Source organism: Dipodomys ordii, unplaced genomic scaffold (genome assembly GCF_000151885.1).
Source record: "Dipodomys ordii isolate 6190 unplaced genomic scaffold, Dord_2.0 Scaffold27, whole genome shotgun sequence".
Classification (NCBI taxonomy): domain Eukaryota; kingdom Metazoa; phylum Chordata; class Mammalia; order Rodentia; family Heteromyidae; genus Dipodomys; species Dipodomys ordii.
Window position 1 is genome coordinate 16619451 of NW_012267243.1, and position 17002 is coordinate 16636452.

General features: G+C 40.7%; 2 protein-coding genes across 2 annotated transcripts in view; both read right to left on the minus strand.

Annotated features, from left to right (window-relative positions):
• Positions 1 to 245, minus strand: part of Ccdc181 (coiled-coil domain containing 181) — a 26661-nt gene extending 26416 nt beyond the window's left edge. Inside the window, exon 1 of the mRNA XM_013015784.1 lies at positions 239 to 245. The gene's annotated coding sequence lies outside the window, so the exon portion shown is untranslated. The remainder of the gene's footprint in view (positions 1 to 238) is intronic.
• A 2078-nt stretch (positions 246 to 2323) lies between these two features.
• Positions 2324 to 17002, minus strand: part of Slc19a2 (solute carrier family 19 (thiamine transporter), member 2) — a 20458-nt gene continuing 5779 nt past the window's right edge. Inside the window, exons 2-6 of the mRNA XM_013015777.1 lie at positions 11706 to 12308; positions 8521 to 8743; positions 7312 to 7504; positions 6785 to 6926; positions 2324 to 4391 (exon numbers count right to left, since the gene is read on the minus strand). Coding sequence (XP_012871231.1) covers positions 4266 to 4391; positions 6785 to 6926; positions 7312 to 7504; positions 8521 to 8743; positions 11706 to 12308 — 1287 coding nt within the window. The 3' untranslated portion in view covers positions 2324 to 4265. The remainder of the gene's footprint in view (positions 4392 to 6784; positions 6927 to 7311; positions 7505 to 8520; positions 8744 to 11705; positions 12309 to 17002) is intronic.

Here is a 17002-nt window from a genome sequence, read left to right on the forward strand (position 1 = left end):
CTCAGGAGACTCGCGGCGGCGCCAGCCCCAGGCCCTCCCCGCTCCCCACCCCAAACCTCATCTTCACCGAGGCTTTCCTTCACGCTAGAGCTCGACGTGGATCCTGGAGGGGGACACGACGCCCGGTCTTTATAAACAGGCTCCCCAAAGCCTGACTTCCCCTCCTGAGCCGGCCAGCAGAGAGAGCCGCTTCCTGGGTGGGTGGACAGCCGGCCCCGCCGAGAGAGCCGCCGAGGACCGGGGCTGGCAGCCCCGCAGCGGGCGAGGCACTGACGGGCAGGCGCGAGCGCCCGGAGGGTGGAGGGTGGAGGGCGGAGGGCCCCGCCCAGATCCGGCCACGCCCTTCGGGCCCCGCCCACGCCGGGCCCCGCCCGCCGCCCGCAGCCTGCCGCCCGCCTCCGTCCGGCGTCCGCGAGCCCGCGGGTCTGGGCTGCAGCCGTGGCCCGCTCCAGCCCCGCGGCCTGGACACCCGTTCTGCTCGGGCCCCGCCCCGGGGACGCCCGTCTGCCCGTCGGCTTTGCACCGCCTGGCACTGGTCCTCCGTGGGGCTGTTTTTGGAATGAGGTCTGCCTGCGGTCCCGCATCCTCCGCCCGGCGGACGGGATGGGGCGGGGCGGGGCCGCTGGGACCACCGACGCGGGTAGGAGGCCGGAAGAAGTGCGGTGCCCTTGGGCGGGTACCGCACGAGTTCTGTGCGGGCCAGGCGCCGACCCGCGCGGGTAGGGACGCCCGGGCCCACCGGTCCACCACCGTCCCACGCACGCCGCGCTCCCCGGCGGCCTGCCGGCTGGCCTGCCCTGCGCGCTCCCCGGCGGCCTGCCGGCTGCCCTGCCCTGCGCGCTCCCCGGCGGCCTGCCGGCTGGCCTGCCCTGCGCGCTCCCGTGTCCTGGCTTCCTGTGTGCGCACGTGTGCGCGGACAGTCTACGAGCAGAAGTCCCCAGCGGGAGGGCTGTGCATCCGTCCAGGAACCTCCCGGGTGTGCTGGGGCCCTCCTGAGTCTCCATCCCCCCTTTCCATGGTTGTGGGCCCACACATTGTTTTGGACTGCAACTGTGTTCGTGTTTTTCTTGCAATTGTACACTTTAAGTTCCCTGAGAGCAGGAACTATGACTTTATCTATTCCCAGAAATGCGCTAAAATAGGAAGAAAATAAAATACGAATGAAAGATAAAGGGAGGTAGAGTTCGACAATTCTCGTTTTGATTGAATCATTCAAACTTTCTTTTGAGAGTGCAGTTTTGAAATTGATGGCCACAAATTCATTGTAAACGGAGCGTAAGGGATATGAAATTCATTGCTCAGCCTCCTACTCAGGGTCTGCAATGATTAGCTAGTACTGAAATGTATTTTCATTTCATCAAAACAATCCTGTAAATTACCATCTCATTTGCAGACACAAAACTGAGGCACAACAGAATGACTTTCCTAATGTAATCCATTTCTGAGTGGTAAACCTAGTATTTGAAACTCTTCTGATATTTAATGAAAACGAAAATTGGCACTACTACAAGATCCTTTTCAAGAAAAGACCTTCACAAATGCCCTTCTTGAAGAGTAACATGTTAAACAAATCTATTAATAATTGAAAAGACTTCAAATAAGCAAAACAAATACACATACAGTTCTATCCTTGAATACCCTGAAGAATTAGATTAGAAATTATAGACATTTTAATCTTTCATGATGTACCTCTTTAAAAAAATGATAGACATTTAGCTATTGTATTGACAGGCAGCTATCAAATACCATTTCTATAATTTACTATTCACAGGGCACAGGATATGTTTCACAACAAACAACAAATATAAGCTAAGATCACTGTTCAGAAGGCTTATAAATCTGACATTTTTTTTTTTTGCAGAAGTTTTCCAAGTTTTCGGTGGTATCTAATCAGATACCCTAAGTAGCTTTTGGAATGGGATGTTAACAGTACTAACTTGGATATTGTGAGAAAAATATTGACATGGTGTTCAGGCTAAAAAAAAAATATTTTCAATTGGTGGAAAGAAAACGCTTGAGTATGTTGGTGGTAGGATAGAGTCCTTCAAAAAAGACTTTCAATCTTGCCAAGTCTTCAGTTTCTAAAAGAAAACTTTCAAAAGAGATATGAGTGATGCCAAGATAAAGAGGGAAATACAACAAAGAAAGGAGTCAAAAGAAAGATCACAAAGCAACTGAAGAATTAACAGGGTGAGTAAAGGTTAATCAGGAAGGCTAGAAAAGGAAAAAGCTTAACATGAACCTTGTCCCAGGAAAATTGTTACAAGACTTAAGAGTACTACACAAAGCTGCTTTTGAAGAAGAGAACTTAAAATAATCTTGATTTAAAAGTGAAGTGTATTGTAAAATATTTATTTAGTAAAAATAATTTTATAATCTATACAGAATTGAGTAAAAAGTACAACAAATTATTTTCACTTTTCTGCAAAATTGCATACAGTACAATCAGCACATTGCATTCAGCATTCTACAAATATGACCACATGCCAAGATGAAACAGATAAAAGTTCAGGCCCGGTGTCACACACTAGGAATTAAATTCCAGGAAAACAATGCTTTGGTAATGTGAGCTCTTTGATTATACAGCAGTTCATTTTTTTTAAATCTTAAATAAAATTCTTCAAATACTACTTTCTACTTGTTTCCAAGTAAACAATTGCCTATTAGAGTTAAGGAAATAAATACCAAGAAAATGAAAACAAACGATAAGACTGGAGGTTTGTTACTTCATGATATCACTCCCCTTCGTCTTGCTTAGTATTTTTTTCCTGTCCCTTGATTAAAAAGGAAGGTAATGGAAATGATCTATTCCTTCCCTTATTAATTTGCTTCTAGGATTGCTGCTTACCTCTTCTGGTTTTGTTTCACAGCTAGGGACCAAACCCAGGGCCTTGCACAAGTGGGATACAGTCTCCACCATGGAGCCATATCCCAGTCCTGATTTTGCAATCTTGCTACTTAACACGGTTGTGTCTTTAAAAGTTAACACCCTAGTTAAAAGCACCTTCCTAAATTCTTTTCATAATAAGGCAACAAAATTGGCTTTACTTTTCATGACTCACAAACTTGATAGAATGATTTCAGAATTGAATGCAGACAGAACTTGTTTTTTTCAAGCATCTTGGGATCACTAGCAAATTTTAATTTAAGCAAATATTCCAGGTATCTATCCTTAGAAATAAAGGCTTATTCAAGGTCCAAAGGGCAGTACTCACATTCATCCTAGTTCCTGCCCCATTGAAATAAGGGGCTAGGTTATGATGAAGGCTTTGGAATAGTCCAACTCATACTGACATCTTTATCTTGGGCAAGAAAACTAAAACCACACAAAAGCTATCAATGAGAATGAGGTTATTTTAAAGAAAAAGTCCTTTTCTTTTGGAAATAAAAAGGAATGGAAATACAAAATGGGCTAACTCTCTTTAGCCCATACAGATTTTTCCCATACAGAATTAATAGTCCTTCATAATAAAGTATTAAAGACAAGCAAACATACATTTTCTGATTAGATCTCTTCATTTACATTATTAGGAGGCTTTAAAACTTGCCTTCATTTCTGACTAAATGAGCTTCTCTTGGAAGCATATGAATAATGCAAAAATCTACTTCAAAGGAATGTTTTCACAAATACATAATGGTCAAGACAGGAACCAAGAACATTCATACAATGAATATTTAAAATTAAAATTAGAAATGACACTTCTTATAGTACAGAACATTAAAACAGAGCAAATATTGCCATTGATAGAACAACTTTCATCTGTTAAAACACAAATGCACAAGAGAAACATAAAATCAGAATGAAGTTGAGTAGAGGCAAGTGCTGATAGAACACATTTTTATCATGATTTGCAACATCCTATGGGCTCAGTAAAGCTCTGGTCCCACTGGCCAAAGGTCTAGCTAACTGGATTAGAGTCAAGTATGACCTATAAAGCACTATACTCCCTTGCTAATCAAGTATACAACACCAAGTGCTGCTTGACTTCTGTGGATTACTTGATTTCCAAAATCAAGTTTACTCTTGAATTAGGAAAAAAAGGCATCCTGGATTGTCTCTCACAAATAATTCATGAAAGAAACTCCACTTCTGGCTCCTCTCAAAGCATCATGTTACTCCAGGGATAAAGGTGTCAGCTGAGTGGTTGCTTTGAAGCCAGCGATTGCATGTTCATAAATATTGGTCTAAAGTTTAAAATATTAAGTATATCCAGGCAGTTCTTGTGCAGAGTTCTTGCAATAAGCAGCCCTTCAACAGTGTGTTATTAAGTAGTTTCTTGAGAACTCGATTCTGGATCTTCCCGCTTTCTGCATTTTTTCACAACACTGACTATACCACTAGCCAGGAAAACCACAGCGATGAGTGCAAAATAACTGGCATAAATCAGGAACTAAAAGAAACAAAGGTAATAATTTGTGGAATTATTAATTAGAGATGAAGACACTCTCATGAAACTATACTCAGAGTTCATTCCTCAATGAAACTTTAAAAGCACTGCATTCTGACACTGTGGCCAGCTTCTGAAGACAGAGGCAATGCAGCATGACAGTGCAGAAACCTATTTGGTATGAATCCTGGCTTCACAACTTACTAGCTCTGTGACCTCAACTGAAATACTTAATCTCTGAGCTGTGACTTCTTTAGTGAACGAGATCATGCCTGTCAATGTTTATTAGCACAATGGCAATGCTCAATACTACTGTTTTTAATTGTTGGTGTTCATGGCTGTAACTGAGTCATGTAGCCTATTCTTAGGGTAAGACTAACAGGACAACTTCTGAAGATCAACAACTTCTACGGGGAGGGACTGGGTTTGAACTCAGGTCCTCAGTTCAAGTCTAACACTCTCAGTCCAAGATCAGGAACTTTTATTCTCCCCCAGAAGAGGGCAGTAGAAAGCCAATTATAGTTCTAATTATAGGATTACTTTTATAAAATCTTCCTTAAAACTATTTTTTAACTTGACTAATTTATCAACATCTTCATCATTTCTTTCTAAAATACAACTTATTAAACACAACTTAGTAAATACAAACTTAGTTAACGGTACATGTCCTGTCAAATTTCTTATAGGAAGGCTGCTCATTAATCACAGCCGTTAATTAATCATGGCAGACTCCACACAGCCTACAAAATATTATTATTCTACATTTAAATACACCATTTTTACAGGATTGTGTTGTCTACTGCCTTTACCTATAATAGTCTGGTAGTCTTCCTTTACCAAACAGGAAAGATGACAGGCCCTTAGTTTCTCTGCTACTCTTCATGTGAAGGTGGGCATTTGAGTTTAGATGTCTAAATCCTTGATCTACCACATTATTATCATTTGATCTTACACAAGTTACTGCACACCTCTCAGACCAATTCTCTGAAACTTAACAGCAGCACTAAAAATATGCTACTAAGCAAGTGTCATATAGAAGGTGCTCAATGAACATTACTAGTCATTTCTTTCAGTAGATCTTTCTAATAAAGACAAAGCTAATTATTAACATGTTTGGTTTTTTTTTTTTTGGTCAGTCCTGGGGTTGAACTCAGGGCCTGGGCACTGTCCCTGTCTTTGCTCTAGGCTAGCGCTCTACCTCTTTGAGCCACAGCACCACTTCTGGTATTCTGGTGGTTAATTGGAGATGAGTTTCATGGGGACTTTCCTGCAGAGGCTAGCACTGAACTGCAATCCTCAGCTCTCAGCCTCCTGAGTAGCTAGGATTACAGGCATGAGCCACCAGAGTTCAGCAACATGTTATATTTTTGTGTCAAAAAAAACTATTTAAATGTGGACTATTAGGTAGTATGTATGGAAGGAATAGTGGAAAGGAATCCATGGACCCCATGGGCTAGGCATGGAGGTAGGCATTTCCTGATTCAATTCCCATCTTACTAAAGTCCAGAGCAATACCTGTCTACAAACTCATAATACATGGAGGCATATACAACTATACAATTCCTGAACTAACCAAAGTAGTTACATTGTAGGTGGTTGTCCAGGTGTATTGTCAATAGGTCCTATGTTAATATCACAATTCTATTTGTCAACTGTAAATCATTACCTTGGTATTTGTCTGAGGGGTGCTTTAAATAAGGAAGGGAGGACACTTAGAGAGCTATGAGCTATCCTGAAGTTGGGCAACTCAAACATGTAATCAAGTTTCAGGGATAGATTAGGAATAAGCTGGGGCTACAGCTCCATGAGAGAACACTTGACTAACATGCTAGAAGTCCTGGGTTCAATCTTTAGCATGACCTTGGGAGAATGGAGGAAAAGAATAAATGAGGAGTTAGAAGTATGGAGTCTGGAAGTTGTTAATGTTACCTCTCAGCTGAAAGAGTTCCTCTGTGCTAGTCATGTTTAAAATATGTTAAGGTCTAATGTTCATAGGTCTCATTTTAGAAAAGAATGATAGGCCAGGTGCTGCTGGCTCATCCTGTAATCCTAGCTACTCGGGAGGCTGAGCTCTAAGGATCGTGGTTTAAAGCCAGCCCAGGCTGAAAAGTCCCTTTGAGACTCTTATCTCCAACTAACCTCTCAAAAACTAGAAGTAGAGTGTTAGTCTTGAGCAAAAAAGCTCAGGACAATACAAGGGCCCTGAGTTCAGGCCCCATGAAAGACAAACCAAGATGATAATCTCAATATCCTCCACATAGAATAGGGAAGTGACTGAAGGAGAGAACATTGTCCTTTCTATTGTCTATAGTCTTTAAATTTATTTTCCTAAGTTTGGCCCACTTCTGCCACCCTCGCCCCATCAGACTTCTTCAATGCCAAAAGAAAGACGTTACCTGGGTGGTGATTTCTAAGCCAAGGCCACTCGCATCTACCACAATTAGAGTGAGCAGAGTCTGCAATGCCAGGGCAATGAAAGTGTTTACACCAAACACAAGGGCATAGCGTTCCATGCTGAGATTTGCAGCAATCTGAAAACTTTTTTGAAAAGAAAAAAAAAATAAATAAAGTTGCTCCCTAAATAGTGGTAATTTTTACTGGAAATGTAAAGACTAATTCCTTTGTTGTATCAATTTCTCTTTTAACCAAATAAAAAAATATTTTGTGTACAAATGGTTTAATTACGCAAATACACAAATGGTATAAATAGTATAGAAATATGCAAAGATATAAATATTATAAGGAACATACAAACAAGAGAATAAATCTTGCCTGAATGCTTCCTGAGAAACACTAATCACATATGATACAATGTCTCTTCCTATTGGTCTCTTTTTGTGTAGAAATTTTATCACTTGCAAAGAAATCCAAGGTTTATCTTGCTATAAGCTTCCCTAATGTGTCTGTGGACCAAAATACATACGTGGCTATTGTGATGAGCAACATGTAGATGATTCTGAAGACAACATAGGATGCGTAGCACACCCAGATGTTATGCACAGTGTCCATGGTATACACTGCAGCAGCAATCAAGAGAGAACACAGAGATAATGTCATTTCTCCCCAAGTTGACCAGGATATTTTTATATAACCAACTGCAAACACAGCAATAGCACCTACAAAACAAAATGAGAAGATGTCATTCTTTTTACTAAGAAAAAAAAATAAGCTTCCATTAATTTTTAAAATCTTTAAATTTAAAAGGTGCATTATGAAAGGCCCGAAAACTCGAGCAGAGAATTTTGGACTTGATAAATAAGTAATATGGAGCCACTGAGATGATGAGATTGAATTAGGGAAAGTGGCAATCAGATGGCAAAGAACAGAATGGCTAATGAATATTACTAAGAAAAACACTTCTGCGACTGCCACACAGGCAAGGCAGAATCCCTGCTACTACTCTGGCAACCCACAAGAATGAGTCATCTCTCCTTCAAACCAAGGAGCAATCCAGTATGTGCAACAGGACTTCTCTGTCCTTTGGCAAGACCATGAGGATGGCAGCTACAGTGGCAGACACAGTTACTGTTTACAGATCTTACTGGAACCTTCCAATAACTTTATGAGGTAGGGCAATACCTTAGGGACAATAGAGTATGGTATCAGGGACACAGGATCTGAAGCCAAACCCTGACTTCATTATTTATCTAAGTTTATGTGACATTAGGTAAATTATTAACCTACTGTCCTGTTTCCATTGTAAACCAGTGATCATTTCACTTATCTCAAGAATTTTGTGGAGACTGAATTGAAATACATGTCCTTAGCACCTAACATATATTAACACTCAGAAGATATTAGCTATTGTCATATAGAATATTGCTATTTAAAAATTCAGATCTATGGTTAAGTAACAAAAACATTCAGCAAATATAGGAGTATGTGAAAACTTGCTAAGCAAAGAAAATAATTTTGAGAGTATTGTATTGGGTTTCCTGAAAACTTATATAGAATTTAAGTTTGTCAGTCACAGTCTTCTACCCTTATTTCCAAATTCTCTTTCTAAATTATAAAATCAGAACTAAAACATAAATTGTTCTCTAGGGCTGAGTGAAGAAGAACAAATCTGATCATAGTTGGCTTAAAAGCCAGGACTCTTTCCAGCCTCCTCCTACCACCCAGCACAGCTTACCTAGTAAGGTTGAAGCGGCTTCTACACCACCATTGTAGATATCAGCATGGCGAGAAGGCATCACCTGCTCCCACAGGCCCTGTGCGTAGTTCACAACTTGAAAGTAGCCACAGGTGGAAAGGGCCCACCACACAGACCAACAGAGCAGAGGGTGTGAGGAGTAACACATCAAGAAATCATTCCATAGAACCTTCAACACCAGGAGACGGTCTGGCCTTGCTTCCTACACAGCAAACAGGAACAGATTATTATTATTATTATGAAATCAAAACGAACTAATATAATGCTTCAAATGGGTATACACAATATGTAAATGCTGTTACAATCATCACTAGGAACAAGTAATTTAAAAAGTTTTATGCTGGGCGTGGGTGGCTCATGCCTGTAATCCTGCTACTCAGGAGGCTGAGGTCTGAAGATCATGGTTCAAAGCCAGCCTGGGCAGAAAGTCCATGAGACCCTTATCTCCAATAAACCACTAGAAAGCCGGAAGTGACGCTGTGGCTTAAGTGGTAGAGTACTAGCCTTGAGCTAGAGTGCAGGAACAGCGCCCAAGCCCAGAGTTCAAGCCCCACGACTGACAAAAAAAAAAAAGTTTTATATCTTTATTATAAGTAGTTATTCAGGAGGTTATATTTCCCGCCCCCAAACCAAAGGGATAATTGTAATACTAGTAAGGTTATGTGTGTATGATATATATATATATATATATATATATATATATATATATATACCATAAATATACGTATTTACATACCTATACACACATAAGTATGAACTACATAGTCAGTTTTACAAGGACAAAAGGCAAAAAGATTTGTTAAATAAAAAAGTCTATACACACATCCTGACAGTTCTGTCGAGTTTTTATCTCAGTGAAAGGTTTTGTGGCAAAAAGTATAGAAAGAAATTTAAGAGTGCTATCTTTGCAATCCTGGTACTCTACCACTTGAGCCTCAGTTCCACTTCTAGCTTTTTACTGGTTAATTGAAGAGTTTCACAAACTTTGCTGCCCAGGTTGACTTCAAACTACGATCCTCTGATCTCAACATCCTAGGTAGCTAGGATAACAGGTGTTAGCCACTGGTACCCAGCTCAAGAGAGTGTTTTGTACACTCTAAGCCACAACTCAGCAGTAAGTAATAACTGATTTTATTGATGGTGACTCAAACTATAAAAAAATAAATAGAATGACCAGTCACAGCAGTGCATGCCTATAATCCTAGCACTTGGGAAGTTGACATAGGATACACTGAGGAATATATCAGGATAAAATATGTTGTAAAGCTTTTATTTTTATTATATATAATATTTATACATGTGTATGTACTGATAGCTATGTAAATGTCCTTTTTACTATAGTTCTAGTCTACATTCAAAAAAGCTTGAATCTCTCTAAAGACATTCAGATCTATGGTTAATGTTCATATATTTTTATTGTTATTTTTTGCCAGTCCTGGGGCTTGAACTCTGGGCCTGTGCACTGTCTCTGAGCTCCTTTGGCTCAAGGCGGCTAGCACTCTGCCACTTGCGCCACAGCACCACTCCCAGCTTTTTCTGTGTAGTTTACTGGAGATAAGAGTCTCAGACTTTACTGCCCGGGCCGGCTTGGAACCAGGATCCTCAGATCTCACCTCTTGAGTAGCCAGGATTACAGGTGTGAGCCACGGGCACCCTGTGTTAATGTTCATATTTAAAACATTTTCATATACATATACATGAACTACATACATTTTTACCCAAAGCCACTCTTAACCATGTGAACAGACTAAAAGGTCCTTAGTTTTTCTATTACATACAACAACCAAATGATTATATTCTATTTCTTCCCCCAGCAACCTGTAAACTTCCAGTGTCACCTAACAAACTATGATGTAATCAGCATTTCATTGATACTTAATCCCTGGTACTGTTCACTAAAGTGGCCACCTACAGTGTCCTGGTAATCAAAGGTGAGTTTCATGATGAATGACCTGCAGGCTCCATGAGCCGGAATGACTCAGGATCCTTGGGATAATAATCTAAACCCTAATAACCTGAGGTAAAGAATAGGGTAGGCAAGAAATCAATTTCCAGTAAGAGTAAAGCTGCTTTTCAACCCAACTCAACCATTGGGTTGCTTTTTAGAGAGCAAAAACTCTACTCATGTAGCGTTTGTTACGCTCATCCATTTACTTTTTTTGTGTGTCGGTCGTGGGGCTTGGGGGCTATCCCTCAGCTCTTCAGCTCAAGGCGAGCATGCTACCGGTTGAGCCACAGCGCCACTTCAGATTTTCTAGTGGTTTATTGGAGATAAGAGTCTCACGGACTTTCCTGCCTGGGCTGGCTTTGAACTGTGACCCTCAGATCTCAGTCTCCTGAGTAGCTAGGATTATAGGCATGAGCCACCGGCGCCCGGCTTCCATTTACTGAGTTTTATGTCTGACGGAGCCCACATACAAAGCAGGAAGGTTAATATGCTTATATCCAAACATGTCCCATGAAAACTGTTTCAGTATAGTTGGAATGAACCATTTACCTCAAAGCTTATAACTTAATAGGAAAAAACTTTCATAATTAAAAAAAAATGGTGAGATTTTAGGAAGCAATCTTCCTGGCTACATAGAATGAATGGATGACTTATAAATGCTATACCTTTCTTCTAAGAGAGAGCTTTAATCGTACTTTTAATCTTTAGTCCTTTATCATCTTAATTTTTCTCTCTTTCTGAAATATTTATTAGAATCATTTTACCTATTCACTTAGCAAACATGTTTTGAGTGCTTTCTATATACGCCACGTAATAGGAGTTTAAAAAACAAAAACAAAAAAAACAAAGGAGTCAGGTGCTGGTGGTATACCTGTAATCCTAGTGACTCAGGAGTCTGAGATCTGAGGATTGCAGTAGGAAGCCAGCCTAGGCAGTAAAGTTCATGAAACTCATATCTCCAATTAATTAACCAAAAAAGCTGAAAGTAGAGCTGTGGCTCAAGTGGTAGAGCGCCAGCCATGAACAAGAAAGCTCAGGAACAGCACCCAGGTCCTGAGTTCAAGCCCCAGGATTGGCACATAAAAGAAGAGACATCATTCCTGAAATCTGAGACATGAAGTTTGTGGCCAGTCTGATTTTGGAGGTAAAGCACCCCAGGAGAACCATTAGTAAGCCCCCAAATAATATCTACAAAAACTTAGATAACTGAGCTTACCGGTTCCTCTATGGGAGGCTCCTCCAGATTTAAAGGGATTTTTGACTCAATGTCCTCCCATCCAGGGAGGTGGTTAGAAGCTGGGGTGTCGGTAACAATGCCACCATTTTGTACCTTGATGCCATTCACTCCTTGGCAGGAGGAGGGAACGTGGTGAAAGAACAGGCTCTTCTGGGGCATAGGCAGAAACCAGGCAACAGCAAAAGCCACAGAAACGCAAGTGAGAGAGACGACATTCAGGCTGAACAGGGACCAGCCCGCCACGGAGACAAGGACTTGGCCTAGGACAGAGCCCACTGTGAAGCCCACTAAAGTGGCACTTCGACAGTAACTGGTAACTTTCTGGTACATGCCCAAGTCTACCACACTGTATATATAAGAGTAATAAGCAATTTCAGTGGCTGTGCCAATGCCATAGAAGAATTCCAAGAACTGGATAGCCAGAAGCCCCTGGGCATAGAGCAGCATGAACCATGTAACAATAAGGCTCAGTCCTTGAAGCAGAACAACAGGTTTGTAACGGAGGTAGTCTGTGGCAAGGAACACAGGGAACAGCAGCACCAGGTAAGAGTAAGTCCATACTGGATAAATTTCATTGAAGACCTGGTAAAAACAGAATAAAAACCTTTTAGTGATCAAAATACCTAAATATTCCTAAAAATCTATTCTTATAAAACACTGCACTTCAAATACCTTATTCTTATCACCTAAAGAAATGCTGGCAACACCACCTCAAATAATCATTTGGAATAGCCTTGCCTATATCTCCACCTCATCATTCCTTCCAATAAAAGATTCTCTATTCATCAAGGCTTTGTATGTGTCTATGTATGTCTCCAGTTAACTTACGACACTGGGTCATGACATTGGCGGTACATTTTCCAAGATGCTTAAATTTTTTTGGATGATAAGCCACAGATGTTTAAAAACCAAACAAAAATACAACTTCTTAGTAGATTTCAACATGAGCCATGATTCAGAGCCATTGCTTCTTAGATTCTTTAAAGGTGAACCCACAATGTCCATGTACAACCTGTCTAATAGCTAGTACACTGTTAAGCTGCTAGGGTCAATAAATGTGTTGGAAATTCCATCGCTATCAGTTCCCATTTTGAGACACAGAACAGGAAGCAACGGTTGGGTTAGTTTTTCTCTGATTTTAAGTTGCATTTATTTTGAGGCAGAGGAACAGGTAGAGAGCAAATCCATCCTGTAGGCCTAACAAAACAACTTTCTCTGAAGAGAATTACAGCTAACATACCTATATCCACATCTGTATATACACACACTACTTAATATACTCACTTGTAATATGATAGAAAATAGAAGTTTTTGTTTTTCTTGTTTTCAGCAAATACATGTATTTATGGGTACAATGTGATATTTCTATACATGTCTACATTGTGTTATGCCTAATCACCTCAAGTATCTATCATTTCTTTGTGATAATAACATTCAATTATCTTCTGGTTGTTCTTTACATGTTACAATAATAATTATAACCTTCCTTCTCTGTAATAGTACACCAGAACTTATTTGCTTTAATGTATAGTTTCAAATCAGGATATAGTAAAAAATGCTCTAAGATAAGCTAAAAACTAGAAAGACTCCGGCTGGAATTCAGTTCCACTGCTTTCTGTGTAATTAGAGATGCTCCTTAACTTACAACAGGGTAGGTTCCCAATGAACTCATTGTCAAACTGAACCTAAGTCAAAATTACATTTGCTCAGATACCCTATGGAACATCAGTGCAAACTATGCACTGTAAAGATCTGTCGCTTACACTCTAACTGCATCGCTGATGTGTGTGTGTGTGTGTGTGTGTGTGTGTGTGTGTGTGTGTATGAATAATACTAGTATTTACAAGTCTGAAAACTAGAGGTCCCAGGCTATAACACAGACCACCCACGGTAATATGAATTAACAATCACACTATCATCCCATTCGTCTGATAACCAATTACTGTAGATGTTCTTTCCTTCCTTTTATATAGAACCCACTACTTAGCAAGGTACTGAGAGTTTAGTTAAGTTTGAATCAAGGTTAAGTCATCTCTAAGTCTAGAACTGAGAAGGTGACACTACAGCCTGGTCTCGATCTCACCACGTAAGCCACACTCCATCTTCCTGTCTCACTTGGTTCACAAGTCACCTGTTTAATTTTGGTTCAATTTGTGTCTGATCAGGAACTATGCTGCTTCTGAAAACATGCTTGAAGGAATCAAGAAATGATTCTTGCCGAGCGCTAGTGGCTCACGCCTGTAATCCTAGCTACTCAGGAGGCTGAAATATGCCAGTCCGGGCAGGAAAATCCACGAGAACTCTTATCTACAATTAACCACCAGAAAGCTGGAAGTGGCGTTGTGGCTCAAGTGGCAGAGTGCTAGCCTTGAGCTGAAGAGCTCAGGAACAGCGCCCAGGCCCAGAGTTCAAGCCCCTCAACTGACAGAGAGAGATAGAGATAGAGAGAAAGGGGGGGGAGGGAGAGGAAGGGAGAGGGAGAGAGGGAGGGAGGGAGAGAGAGAGAGAGAGAGAGGAGAGAGAGATGATTCTTACTCTGATGTGTGTAAATGTTAACAAATGAGAAGCAAAGAGCATATGGCTGCTATGTCCACCTGCTAAGATCCCCTCAGTAGAAAATCAAAGCCACAAGCATAATCCTGAGATGAGTTAGCCTTTCTTACAGACTTTTTGACAGATGTGTTCTGGTTAACAATGTCCTGCTCCTTTTCTAGCAATAAATTTTCAGATACTATTGCTCTTCAGTTTTCAAAAGTGTGAAACTGGTTCCTCCAACAGCATAATTCTATACCTTCACTGTTCACCAACATAGTTCCACAACTACTAGCCAATAAACCTTTCCTTTAAAAATGTTATCTATCAAAAATGTGATACACCCACACATAATACAGGCACAGACACACACAGGAATATTATTCAACTCTAAGGAAAAATGAAATCTTCCTGTGTGCAAGAAAATGAATGGAACTGAAAAACACTGCTAAGCAAAATAAGTGAAGACACAAAAATACAAATGCTTAGTCTCTCTTATGTGTTGAAACTATAAAAAATGTTTGTACAAATGTAGAGCAGTGATTACTATAGAGTAGACTCAAATAGAGGGAATAGTTCCAGGGCCCTTGGCACATGGGAATGATTAGTTCACAACAGCCTGCAACATATCTTATAAATAGCTAGAAAAGTGGAGCTCAAAGGTTTCAAAAATAAATGAGAGAGAGAAAAATACTAATTATTATGATTTGATCAGCGCATACTATATATGTGTGTTGAAATCACAACATAAACAGAAAATACAATTCTTTTACATTAATAAAAAATTAAATTAAATCAGGTGCCAGTCACTCATGCCTATAAACCTAGCTACTGAGAAGGCTGAGAGGTGAAGATCATGGTTTGAAGCCAGCCCAAGTAGAAAAGTCTGTAAGACTCTTACTGCCAATAAACTACTCAGAAAAAGCCAGAAGTGGCCCTGTGGCTCACGTGGCTCAGGGAGAGAACCCAGGCCCTGAGTTCAAGCCCTAAGTCTGGCAAAAAAAATAAATAAATTACAATAGGATGTTCTCTATTGTGCTCTTCAATATACAGTCTCCTTTTATTTTAGAATTCTGGTCGATTCTTCACTTATTAGTCTGTGCTAGACATATTATATAACTTTTGATGGCAGTTATTGAAAGCAGCAGTCCAGAGAACCATGAGGCCCCACAGTCACGTACAGCAAAAGGGAGTCACTGTCAGCAGAGGCGGACAAGGCCACTTCTCTCATGGTAATGTGAGAAATGGCACCTGTCCTTTGTTTAGGGTCAGTTTATAGCCAGGGGACTAGAAGCGGGAACTTTTATTAGGAGCAGGAAGTGAAGTGGGAGGAACAGCCCAGGCTAAAGGCCAGATGCCCTTATGCCTGGCCAGATCAACTGGTTTTGCGAGAGGGGCTGAAGACCTGAGATGGGGGGCATGGTAGCATTCTCCCTTCATTTTTTTTTTTTTTTTGGTCAGTCGTGGGACCTGAACTCTGGGCCTGGGCGCTGTCCCTCAGCTCTTCAGCTCAAGGCTAGCACTCTACCACTTGAGTCAGAGCACCACTTCCAACTTTTTCTGTTTATGTAGCACTGAGGAATCAAACCCAGGGCTTCAAGCATGCTAGGCAAGCACTCTACCACTAAGCCACATTCCCAGCCACCTTCTACTTATTAATCTAATGCTACTCCTAATACAAAACCACAACTTAAAAAACTTCAACTTAAAAAGAAAAAAGGCAGAGTGAGATAGGATAAAATGGGGCAGAGAGATCTAACAGGCTCTCCTTAACTCACTCTAAGAGATCTATGTTCTCTCCTGTAAGAGACACCAGACACAGGTGAGTGAATATACCTCTTCCTCAATTATCAGCACCATAAACTTTTATCATCTCTGTCTTACAATGATGGGAACTTGGCACTAGTGAAAGGTGAAGTAAATTATCCAAAGTCATCACAGGGAAGACTGGCAAAGGGAAGGTCTAAGCCAGATATTCTAAATCTACCACACTAAAATGACTGTTTCATCAAAAAGTTGTCATTGATCTAGGACAATTCCAAGTCACTTGTTTCCAAGTTTCAATCTCTATAGAAGTGTTTTTATATGAATTCATCAAGAAACAAAGGTCCAGATAGTTTCCATAGCTTAGTCACTGGGTCTCTAAAACCTTTCTTTTTCAATTCTCCCAGGAGGATGTCACAACAACAACAACAAAAACCCTTTTTGATACTTTGAATCCTACTTGCAAACTTCCTGGGGGTGAGGGGGAGAGGGCAGAATGATGATCCTTATGAATTGTTCATATCTAACTTCTCACCTCCAGTAAAAACAATTGATTTTATTCTAGTTGAAGTGTCTTACAAAACTCTTTGGATCGGAGTTTGTTTGTGCTTTCTTCTGAGATTCAAAGTCAAGGAAAAACAAATGTTTAGTTTTAAGCTCTCATTCAGATTTAGACTATTTCAAAATAGTTTCAATAGTTCTCATAACCCTCTTAATAAATACCTATTTGCTCAACACTGTTTTCAACTTGTGTAGAGGCAACAAACGAATAAAATGAAGTCCTAGGGGCGGGGAAGGTGGCTCAGTGGTAGAGCGCTTGCCTCGCATGCCTGAGGCCCTGGGTTCGATTCCTCAGTACCACATAAGCAAAAAGAAAAAAGCCGGAAGTGGCTCTGTGGCTCAAGTGGTAGAGCGCTAGCCTTGAGCTGAAGAGCTGAGGGACAGCGCCCAGGCCCAGAGTTCAGGCCCCACAACCGGAC